This window comes from Ailuropoda melanoleuca, chromosome 13 (assembly GCF_002007445.2).
Source record: "Ailuropoda melanoleuca isolate Jingjing chromosome 13, ASM200744v2, whole genome shotgun sequence".
In the NCBI taxonomy this organism is placed as follows: Eukaryota; Metazoa; Chordata; class Mammalia; order Carnivora; family Ursidae; genus Ailuropoda; species Ailuropoda melanoleuca.
The window spans coordinates 62,628,578-62,641,265 of NC_048230.1; the positions used below are offsets into that span (position 1 = coordinate 62,628,578).

At 42.7% G+C, this 12,688-nt stretch overlaps 1 protein-coding gene across 1 annotated transcript in view; it reads left to right on the plus strand.

Annotated features, from left to right (window-relative positions):
* Window positions 1–12,688, plus strand: part of PTPRT (protein tyrosine phosphatase receptor type T) — an 813,408-nt gene that overhangs the window by 676,703 nt on the left and 124,017 nt on the right. Inside the window, exon 15 of the mRNA XM_034641590.1 lies at window positions 2,988–3,133. Within this exon, the coding sequence (XP_034497481.1) occupies window positions 2,988–3,133 (146 nt within the window). The remainder of the gene's footprint in view (window positions 1–2,987; window positions 3,134–12,688) is intronic.

Consider the following 12,688-nt stretch of genomic DNA (forward strand, 5'->3'; position numbering starts at 1 on the left):
TTTGTAGCTGTATTTGCCAGTTGCTGAAACACCTGTCTACATTTTCAGATTATTATAGAGCATCATTATCACCATGAACACATAGTGTAAACCATGGGCTAAATACTAAGCATGCCATACTCCTGAGTTTTTACAACTTGGTTAGCTGTCCAGTCTTTAAATATCCATGTTTTGGTGAAGCTCATTTTTTCATTTTTCATCCAGGTTTTCAGAGCTACCCAAACATTTCTGTAAAATGCCATTTTTCATAGGTACAGTGAGACCTTATTATTTATTATTATTATTCCTTTGGAAACAAATGATTTGTGCCTAAGACAACTCTCTCCATATTATTTTACCCCTAATGGAACGAGATTGGTGGGAGTTCTGCCCCTACAGAAATATCAAAGCCTCTAGTATACACTCACTTCTAGTTTTAAAGTTAACTTTCTTATTAGATTTCCTTTTATTTCCTGCTGGGGCAATGTGAGCAGAGCTCGGAGAGAGGCAATGGATCTGCAGTATATCTTTTCAAATTTATGATTAAGAAGGTCACATATACATTTTTAAACACACTCCTTTTTGATAATAAATGAAGAATAAAATTTCGAAATGTCATCAGTAGTAGACCCACTCATTTCTCTTTCGCTGGTGCTCTCCCTGCCCCCAATCTGATTGCCTGGTGGTGGTGAGAAAAGTCCCAACTGATCCAATGCTTCGCTCCTTGTTGTTTCTGTCTGCCAGGAAAAGTCTGACTACTGGAACACAACGCATGTGGCCAAAGCATCCTAACCAAAAAATGCATTCCTTTTACTCAAGCCAATGGAAAAAAGGAAAGGAGGGAGAGAAGGAGGAAGGAAGGAATTCCATTTTAGGCTGCATTTGTCTTCAATTGTGGCCCAAATTGGGGAGATAAAATTCTCTTGTTGGTGGGGATTTCCTGGATCCAGATTTGCTCTTCCTGCCTCTCCACTCTGCTCTCTGCCTCCAGAGCTAGGTCTACATGGACTCCATGCTTCTGGCTTTCAACTTGGTTTAGCTAATGAGAACTGCTATTCAGAGGGCAGGGGGAGAGGAAAGGATGTAGTCAGGGTGTTGATGCCTCTCGTTCCCTCCCTGGTAGGACCAACTGGATCCCTTGAGAGAAGGCTATTGCTTCTGGGCAGGTGGTCTTCTCTTGTCTTCACAACTCTCTCCTTCGGGGTTCTGGTCACTGCTTCCTCTGCTTATCCCTCTGGAACATAGTGGCCAACAGCTCACCGTCAGTAGAGCAGACCTCGCGTTCCCCTTCACCCTTCTTATTTTTGTCAGTAGTCCTTTTGCACATATACTCTCCCTGAATTATCTCCACTTGAGCATGCCATCTGTCATTTTTCTCTGCAGTCCTGCACCTAGATTGAGGGACCCATGTGAAGGGGGTTATTATCATACTGTCAAACCATAACTGATCCTAGATGAACTCCCCTAAAATACTTCTAGGTCTAGGATTATTCATTCATTTCATACCTCCTCTGACAGGGAGATCATTACCTCTTGAACTGCCTATTTCATGACCAGGCAAGCTCCGTTTTGGAAAATTGTTTCCTATATGGCGCTGAATTTGACTTCTCTGAGAGATCTCTTGTTTCTGTGTTGAGGTGGGAGTGATCAAGATTGAAGTTGAAGCCAAAACCTATGGAAAATGGAGCAAGAGACCTAGGAGAATTTACCCCCAAGATATTTAATGTGCCCATCGCCTTCCACATCACAGGAAAAAAATAACTATATTTAGAATTGGAAATATGGGCAAATCTCAGAGGAACCGTGTTGGTTTTTTAGAAATATTTGAAGAACTGTTATATGCAAGAGGTATTAGTCATATTTTTGTATTTCTAATGATCTAAGAACAATCAGTTAAGATTTAAGAGAGTTAGATTTAAAATCCATATGAAGAACTTTTTAACCCTTCAGCTGCCTGGAGAGGTGTCAAAATCTCTACCACTTGATATCCAGGGATTTCACGTAGGTCTCCTGGAATGAGGTTGGACCAGTAAGGATGACATAAAAACAGGAATAGCAGTTGCCACATGTTGAATGTTCTCTGTGTGCCAGGCACTGTGCTCCTTGTGTTTCACACTTGATCTCATTTAATTATCACGACCCTAGGGGGCTGGTCCTGTTGTTTCCCACAGTTACACAGAGGACAAGTTCAGAACTTGAAGAGGTTAAAGAACTTGCTGTCATGCAGCCAGCAGAGATAGGATCTGAACCCAGGCCTTCCTGGCCAAAACCAGTGGTTTTAACCTCCAGTGGATGACGTCAGAATGACCTGGGGAACTAGGTGACCACACACTGGCCTCGCCCCTGTCCTGCCTCCATGAGCGGGGGCCTCTGTGTGCTTTCATCAGCTCTTGAAGTGACTCTAATTTCTACCAGAATTTGGGAACCACTGCTTTAAACTAGTATTATTATAAATACCATCTGGTTCTGAGGATTTTTTACTTCTATGAGAATAGTTGGGCATTCAGTTCAGCTTTCAGTTTTCTCCTTTGAGCTACAAGACTGACTACCCCCCCCACTTACCCTTCACCAACCAGCACCCCTACTTCAATCTACCATTGTTTGGTGTGTTGTTTTGTAGTCTTAGTCCCAAAGAAGCATCAGATTCCATTGTGAATCTCATTCAGAATCATGGGAACAGAAAGATCAATCTGGCCTCTTCCCTCCTTTAAAAGGAGAGCAAGGGAAGCATCATGCAAGTCTCAATGATTTCCCATTTTAAGCTCAAGTAAAGAACATACCTGTTGTTGGTGATGAGCCAGGATAGGAAAGCCATTAATGATTTCAGGAGGTCTTAGGTTTATTCCACCTTGGCATTGGAGGACCCACCATGACTGTTTCTGGAGAATGAACCAGGTTTGGGGGTTGAGGATGAAGAGTGGGGGAAAAGAGCAATCTGGTCTTCCCCATGCTTTCCTACAACTGAAACCATCTGACTGTGATTTTTTCCCCTTGCACATGTCCCAAAGGAAGCTGGCCAAGAAGCAGAAGGAGACACAGAGTGGAGCCCAGAGGGAGATGGGGCCTGTGGCCTCAGCCGACAAACCCACCACCAAGCTCAGCACCAGCCGCAACGATGAAGCTTTCTCTAGCTCTCAGGACGTTAATGGATTCAGTAAGTTGAGCCAACTAAGGGGAAGGGAACGTCCATGGTCCAGCTTGACTCTGGTACTTCTGCTGTGGACCTCTCACAGTGGTCAGATGCTATAGGGCATGGGCTCAGGATGCTTCCTTGGGATGTTCCAAGGATGAAGGTTCTCCCTGGCAGAGACTAGGGGCAGCCCATCTTGATGGAAAAGGAGGATTTAAGACTGTCCCCCAAAGCAGATGGAAACGGGGGCAGACCATCTTAACTACTTGTTAACAAAACTAATAGGTGTTTAAAAAAAAAAAAAAGACATGGTTTTGCCCATAGGAGAAAAACATGCCATACAGAATTTTCTTACAGTTTTCAAAACAGTGTTTCATATAAACTATATAAGGTAGGTGCATCATGGATTATTATTGTCTCTGTTTTAAGTGCTTAGGAAACTGAGGCTCAGAGATGCAAGTTTTCCGATGTCCCAGGGCTGATGAGTAACGTATCCAGACCTGGACCCAGGCCTCCCAAGCCTTACCAGGTCCAAGTTACAGCCAGTGTTCCAAGTGGTGTTCAGTCAAGAGCCCCTGAGCCCTCATGCAGAGGGGATACAAGATCCCAAGCCAATAGAAGTGGCTAAGATTTCAGGGCTGACCCTAGTCCAAAGGAGAACCTCAGCACTGGCAACATTTAAAGCTACCTTGGTGGTCAGACTCAAGAGGACTAACTTTTGTTCTCATCTTTCTTTAAGCTGGTCTTTTTCCTGGATTTAATAGAAATACTAGATCCCCCAGTCTCTGCTCCAGATTGGGGAATTTGGAAACTCTAAAGGAGTATGAGCATAGACAAATGTCCTCCACACACTGCATCAGTGGTGAATGGAAGAAACCATAATTTGTAAAAATCACATAGATATGATCAATTTGGGGTGGTGAGGGTCCATGAGAAAATGAAGAAAGGAAAAAATATTTATTGACCATCTTTGTCCTCTCCACGCCCTATAAGATACTTTGTATAATTGGTCCCATTTTGTAGATTAAGACATGGAAAGTTTCATGCATTTGGCTAACCTTCTCAGAGTGGCTTAGCTAATTCCCGATGGATCCAGGTTCTGAGGGTAACTCAGACCCGTGATTGCTAACCTCAGGTGCAGCACAGAACCCATCTGAGATAGTTTTCAAAGAACGCATAGGTAGGCTGTGCACCTAACCAACTAAATCAAAATCTTCTGAGAGAAGAGAGGAAAGGAGATGATTGGTAAATAGGGTGTGCATTTTGTAAAAGCCATTTAGATGGTTCTTAGAGGCACAGTGGTTAAGACCCTGAACTTTGGGGGAAGCAGTAGCTGTTTTCAAATATTGACATGCTGCCTTAGGAAAGAAATTAGTTTCAAACCTATAAAAAGTTTGAAAAAAATTGTAAAATGAATACTGCTATACCTTGTACCTAGACTCGCCTATTATTCACACGCACTCTGTGTGTGTGAGTGAGTGTGTATGTGTGTGTGTATATATCTCTATCTATATATAATATACATTATATGTGTATATGTATATATATAATTTTCTGAACCATTTAGAAGTAAGTTGCAGACATCATGACACTCTATCTCCAGAGAATTCAGCATGTGCTTCCTAAGAATTAGGACAGCTCTTCAACAAAACCACTATAAAATTATCTTACCCAAGAAATATAACCTATTTTGGTATCTAAAATAGCAGTCTACAGTTGAATTTCGTCAGTGGCCCCCAAATATTTGTTGTGGTTGTTGTTGTTGTTGTTGTTATTGTTTTAGTTCAGGGTCCAGTCAAGGTGCTCGCATTATATTTGGTCATCATGTCTCTCACCTTTCTCCTAGAATGGCCCTCCCTCCTTTATTTTTTCTTGGGTGCTGACATCTTTTAAAAGTCTAGGCCTGTGGTCCCATAGGATGTGGCACAATCCAGATTAATCTGATTTTTTTTTCATTGTGATCACAGTCAGGTTAACATGTCGGCAAAAATGTGACCTAGGTGGTATGCCATACCCCTCTTTGCATCGTATCAGCGGACAAACGCTATCCCATTGCCTGTTGTTGGCCACGCTAAGTCTGCATACTTCTTAAGATTGTGTAATGGCTTTAAAGACAAAATCTAACAGCGCATACTGATTATTTCATGAGCAAATATTTAACTTCCGTTTTCCTCAGAGAGCAGAGCAAGTTTGTAGTCTGCCTACCCATGAAGCCAGCCCTTTTTCCTTTCTCAACACAGATGCATCACAGGGATTCATACCTTCCCTCAGGACCAGGAAAAGGGGAGAGTGGCATCGACGGCCAGAAGAGGCAGGCAGGGGGTTGACAGGGAAATAGGCTTGGCGTGTCCTTAAAGGAAGGCCTATCCGGAGCTCCCCGAGAATCTCTGCCTGGATTAACCTGTCTCAGATTCTCCTGGTTTTGGCCCAGGGGCCAGGAAGCTCAACAGCAAGTCTAGCTGATAGAACATTTACCCAAAACCTTTCCTGGATAGGCCAGATGCTTGTGCACGCTTTTTTCCATTTGTAGAAATGCCCTGGAAAGACTGAATGCCAAAAATATTATAGTCAGAGATACACGACGTCAAAATTATAGATATTTGATCTTAAGCTTTCTGATCTTAAGTGAAAACATGGGTAATACCAATTTCTTGGATTTCAAGGGGAAACATCACCACTGTTTTCCCCATGGGCTAAAACTTCAACTCTTAAGAGGAAAACACCCAAGACCCAGGTAGATTAGCCAGCCAAAGGGGAAGAGGAAAGCTGTCCAATAGAATCTAATTAATCTCTACATCTTCAATGTAGAGAGACAATATTTCCAAATGATTGCTCTATGTGTGTGATTTATATGCATACACGCACAGACATAACCATATGTACACAGCCAAACACATATATGCAGGCATACGTGTGTATACATTTTAATGATATTGCTTTTAGAAAGACAGAGGAAAAAATTTCAATTGGCATTATACTCAATTATTAAGAAATTTTGCATTTGTTTGAATCACTGAATATTTTAGGACTCTATCTTCGCATCTGGTGTCCTCAGGGTATAGCCACAAACACGCCCTGGGGATTCTTTTTAATGCCCTGGAATGCATCAGGTACCTTTTAAAATGCCCTGTGGAACCGCTGAGATGAGATTTGAGGGGAAAAAAATGTAAGTAATGCTTACACTAGAGATGTAGAAATTGCTTCTGAAATCACCCTGATGTATGTAAAATTGAATCTATTTTTGCGGCATTAGGGAAGTGACTGGCTGGCTTCTGCACCGGCTTTAGGAGGCCCTGAGATGATTTGCAAATGTTGAGGAAGCACTGAGAAAGGCAGAGCCCAAGAATAGAGAATACGTGTCACATCAGAAAGATTACAGAAGAATGTGCCCTGAGCAATTATTTCATTATTGAACAGGTGGGCTCTTGCCTAATTTAAACTCCCCATCTCCCTGCATACATTGATTTTTCTGGGGTTTTCTATTCCAAATGACTGCTAAGTTGCACAGCAGCCATTCAGGCAAGCCTCTGGATTTTGTATGGGAACAATGAACTCCAGGCTGCAAGGGTGAAAGGGCTCTGCCAGCTCTGGGCCTGGCCTTGGAGTGCTGTGGCATTCTCGAGAAAGTAGTGCACGTCACATTTCAAGGACAAACAATGTGCATTGTCTTCGGTTTGAAGAAATGTCGGCTTTTATTAAGTAATCTCATTTTGATCTTATTGCCCTGCGTACCTGATTGTTATTTTTTTGTTGTTGTTCCGGAGATCTTTCACTCACTGGGATAATTTTCCATGTCTTTCTTCTGATGCTATCTTTTTATATCCATGCTTACACCTTCTTCTTTATCTCTTTTGTTCATAATGTCATCTTCTCTGTGTTCATTTTCAGTCCAAATCAAAGTGCTTCAAAACAAATCCCTGTTGAATTTCTGTGATAGTGATGCTGGGGAGGCCGGTCCGAGGACCCAGGGGGAGGGGGTCCTACAGGACCTGCCAAGAGGGTCCCTGGTTCTGCACAGGCTAGAAATCAAACACGAGCCAGCAGGAGGTGAAAGCAGTTTATCAAAGTTATAAAGGCCATGTGGGTACAGAGTGTCTGGGAGACTCAGAAAGGAAAGGAGGGAGTCTCACCTTTTTTGGAGTCTGGGGGGTTTACTGAAGATGATGGTCTGGTATACGTGTCCACTTAGCCATCCAGGAACCAGTTAGAACAAAGACAAGAGTCTAGCTGTTATTCCTTGGAGCCAGGGGGTCCTGGCCTCAAGATGTCTAATGCCGGGGGTCTGGAATAGGTATGTGGTGGCTTCATGTGGTCATTCTCACTTGTCCTTCCTTAGATATTATCTGTTCCAAGGAAATCACTAACGCCTTGTCCCTTACAAGGAAGACATACACTGTTTGCATTTTGAGGCATTTATAAAATAGTGTCTCACATATAACAAGTGTTTCTACTAGGTTTTTTATGGTTTACAAAAGTCCTTTTGCAAAATGCTGGAGCCAAAGATCCTTATTCATGCACCATAAGATAGCTTGTAGGTTTCTTATTACCCCTATTCTACAGACAAGGAGACTGAGACTCAGAGAGACTCCATGCCCCAAATCACATAGGCATTTGCAGAATCATATTAAGAATCCATTTCTCCTGACATCTGTTTGATTATATCCATCTAGCTCTGCAGAGAATTTGGGAACATATCCAATAACAGTACCTACATTAAAACAGTAATAAGAGAAATAAATAATCAAGATCAGGAACATATAAATAAAGACAAGAAGATCAAGATCAGGTTGGATTAAAATGTAATTGTATTATGTTAAAAAGTAAGCTAAAAATGCAGGCTGGTAACTTTCAAATTCTGATTTGGTTCTGAGCTTTCTAGTAGCAAAAGCCCAAAGGAAGGTAACTTTCATTGGCACCCAGTACTTTCTAGACCATCAGCTTTGTATAAATCCCACTCTTAAGTCTCCTAGGAACCCTATAAATTAGATGTTATTCCCACCTCATAAATGAGGGAACTGAGTTTCGGAGAGCTGAAATAAATAAGCCCAAAGTCACACACACAAAGAGAGGGGATGGGATTAGAAGCCAAATAGGGTTATCTGAGTGCTGAACCAGTGTTCTTTGTCCTAGACTATGAATGGTAGCCTCTGACAGCTAGGAGAAAGCAGAAGCACCACTCTTCTCCCCATGACCAGCCAGCTTTTTTCCCATGTGGGCAGAAGCCTCTGCCATAGCTGTGTCCCACATGGAGGCCCAGGGCTGGACACTGACATGGAGCCTATTCAGTTCCTCTATCCACTCGAGAGCCCGCAGGAAGGCAGCTGTCCTGGGCATGCTCTAACAGGCAGGATCTGTAGGAGTCATCCCATCGGGAGCTTTCTAGGAGGTGGGACTCTAGACCCAATGGCCCCATCCTCAGGCATTCCTGATCTGGACAAGCCCTAGATAGATACATAGAGAAAGGAATAAGGGATGGCCCCGGGCACAGAGAGCTTGTAACTCATGAGGGGAACAGGTGGTCCAACAACAAAGATTTTTGCAGAGCCCAACCAGGGCTGCAGTAGCAGCCTGCCTGCACAAAGAGCCACAGGACTCTTCCCCTGACTTTGTACTCCAGTGCAACCAAAAATATATCTGGTAGCCTCAGAGCTTGCTGTGCCCTCACAGATGTTTGCTGCTGGTGAAGAGGGGTAATCCTGAAACCTAATGATCCTCCATGACCTTCAGCCCACAGACCTCCTAAAAGGATGTCCTTGTGGGTACAACAGGGAATGTCCAAGCTTGATACCCTACAGAATGGCTTGGCATAATGGGGCAGACAGAAGGAAGCACCAGGCAGGATTTTAACCTGATTATTTTAGGAACATATTATATAGCTAAAGTGATTCAAATAGGGAATAGAGGTCACGACTTTAAAAGTTAATGGCTGAGGTTGCCTTAAACTCCTTAGGAAGAGTCCTTCACTCTGTCAGGAGGATGTTGAGCCAGGTAGAGAAATGGGTCTCTGGGAAAATTGGTCTGGCTGTGACCCTCCCTTGGGACGCTATGCCCTTGATGATGTGTGATGTTAAGGATTGCTAATGATACCTTCACTCTGTTTGGCACCTGCTGGGGCAGTCATTTTGCTAGATGCTGAATTATCTCTACTTCTCGATGCATTGCAACCAGGTGGGAATTACTATCCTGCTGTCATAAGGAATCCTAAATTCAGTAAAGTTAAATACATTTCTGCTGTCCCATCTTTGCAGTACTCCAGCTTGACCTTCTCTCCTTTTGCTTAAAACCCTACAGTGGCTTCTTGTAGCCCCTTAGGGAAAAGCTAAAGTCCTAAGCATGGACTCCTCTGCTCTCCATGACTGCTGACCAGTGTGTATCCTGACCACTACCCAAACTCTCTGGCCCATGTGATACCCACTGAGTATTTGAATGTATGAATCAGAGAACCAATGATGGAGCTGGAACTCAAACGAAGATCTTCTAGCTCTGAGCCCATATCTGGTAACAATTCCTCTGGTAATGAATTTTCTCTCCTTTTAAGCTGCAATCTGCTGTATGTAACTTCCATCCATTTTTCCTGTTTTTGCACCCAAGTATGTATTGGTCAGAAACCTTATGCTGGCCCTTGTCTGCCTTCTGATCTCACATAAGGTAGTGAAGTCAGTCTTTGTTTTCCTGCAGTACCCACCTCCCACCCCATGCTGTTGGACTGCGGCCAGTTGTGTGCCCTGTAGGTCCTTCCCTTGGGCTGAGCAGCCCACATCAGCCATCAGCCTCCAGGATACATTTCTGTTTTCCTCTCTGCTTAAAATCTTGATTGGCACATCTGTCTCTATTTGGTCCGTGTCCATGGAATGCATGGTCTCCAAGATGAATGTGACTCTCGGCATTAGGTTGAACTATGGGAAGTTTAGAGAGCTTCCATCACCGTCATTCTGGATTCCACATCTGGGTTCAGAATACACTGCTCACATTTGAGTGAACCTCCAAATGTCCACCACATATCTGCCTAATGCAGAGCTCATGGCTTCCAACTAAGGCTGCCTCATTCAGCCCAAGTAAAGATGATTTTTGGGGGGCCCCAGTGAAGACTTTATATTTCCTCTGTGCTGTATCTTCTCGTCAGATTTGGCCATGTTATCCCAGCTTACTGAGGTATGTTTTATTTCTGGTTGTGTCAGCCAGTGAGCTCACTTAATCTTCCCAGTTTGGAGCCTCAAAATGCACTAATTATTAGATTATTATTATTCATAATACCAACTATCATCTATTGATCATTAATTATGTGCCTATTTCCAGCTGAGTGTTTTATATGCATTATCTTGTTGGGGAGATTAAATAAGTGTTATGATTGTCCCTGATGATTTACAAGTGAGGAAACTGAGGTTTAAACAGTAGGAACTTGCCTAAGGCTTATCGCTTTATGTAGCAGAGTTGGAACTGAAACCAGGATCTGACATGCCTACAGCAAAGACCACTCCACTAAATCACAGGTGTTTCTCTTCCCATTTTATAGAAAAAGAAACTGAAGTCCACAGATACTGAGTATTGAGTCATTGTGTGGTTCTCAGAGTGTGGTCCCCAAATGAGAAGCGTTGGCATCACATGGGAACTCTTTGGAAGCAACTTCTTAGGCCCCACCCTAGACCTACTGAACCCAAAGCTCTGCGGGTGGGGCCCAGCCATCACTGTTTTTAACAAGCCCTACAAGTGATGCCGATGCACGCTCAAGTTTGAGTCACTGGCTCCAGGTAAAGCCTGGGACTGTCAGACTCCAAAGGCCTTGTTCTTTATGTGCCAAGTTGTCTCTGAAAATAGTAGAGTTACATCACACTGGGAAAGACAGGCTAACTCCCCATTTCTCAGGGTGGAGGCACCAAGAAGGCATTGCCATTTGGAGGTATTGGGCCTCAAGGTTGCTGAAAACCCATTTATAGCTGTGCCCCATTTATAGGCATTCTTTCTCAACAATCTCTGGAGCTTTCTCTCCTTTTGTCTGAATAGCAAACAACCTAAGAGTCAGAGTGGAAGGAGTGGAAATTTACAAGGAAAAGCAATCATGAGTCACACAGTGAAACCAAGAGCTCAACAGAACATCATGAAGAGAAATAAAAAAAAATGCACAAAATTCTGTTTGCAAGGACAATTATATTTTCTGGTTGCTCCAAGATTAAATTGAATCTAGGAGAAGAATTGAATGTTACAAGCTTGCCACCTCCAGTTTTATTGAATATTTTACAGGGATTATTGAATATTTTGTAATCATCCACTTGGCTGACAGATTAAAGGACACACTTATTTAATTTCTGGCAACGCGAAGTTGAATGGAATTATTTATTCCCTGGAAGTGCAAAATGAAAATTGAAGTGGCCTTGAAAAAGTAGACAAACTGTCTATCACAAACACTGAGTTAAGCTAATACAAGTTTCAGAGAAGGATATTAAACTCAGAAAGGGACATAATAGACCATCAAAACTAAAAATTACCTTAGACACCATCTGATCCAATCGTCCCATCTTAAAGATGAAGAATGAGTCCCAGAGAGTTTCCTCAAGGTCACTCATTGGGTCACCTGCAACCTGGGCTAAAATTGGGAGCTGTGACCACTCTAGTCTATGTCCCACAGTCTCCTTTGGATGAATTAAATATGGTCAATAATGGTTTGTCTTCTATAGACATTTTCTGTAGACCCCCAATCCAATTTCTGCACAGATAGAATCTTCTCAAATTGAATTATGCTTTTCATCTCCTGGTTATGGGAACTGAGGTGTTCCTTTAAATATTCATTGAATACCAACTGTATGCCAAGTGGTGTAGGAGTTGTAAAGATAAATAAGGCATGGTCTCTGCCTTCAAGGATATTATTGTCCTCCAAGAGGAGACTTGTAAGTGGATTAACTTCAACAAATGTGATAAGTGATAGATAAAAGATGTATATAGTGCCCTGGGAACACTCATCATAGGCTCAACAAGTGATTGATTCTTCCTTAGACAATACTATGTGAGAGAATGGATTTTGACTTGAGGGAGGAGGAAAACGAAGATTGTGCCTGGTGGAAGGGACAAAGTCTTGGAAAAGGATCATGGTGGGCTCAGAAAAGGGACTTAGAGTACAGGGTGTTCTGTGTTGAGAGCATATGGCCAGAGATATGGCTGGAACAGTAGCTGGAACCTGCCTGAGAAGAGTCTTAAATTTGTAGCCTACTTCAATTCACTTTACAGGAAGGGCAACCTATTTGGAAATTAGAGTGATCCCAGTGTTAGGCGCCTCTGCATGTTGTTGAAACCTGGCCTCATATTCTCTTTGATTTGTATAGATTCAGCCTTCCATTGTAGATAAGCAGAGTAGGAACAGCATTTTATCAGCTATGGACCTTTACTTTCATCGTGAGCTGGCCCAGCTTTTCCTTCTCAAAGAGACCTCAGTAAAGCTACAAAGCTAAAGTTGCTTTTTGCAATTTATGCTAGTCCGCTACATCTTGAGAAGAAAATAGATTGTTCTCTGTATCTCGTAGGTAGTCCTGAATTACAGCAGGGCATTTAGAAAGTGCTTGTTAAGGGGCGCCTGGGTGGCACTGCGGT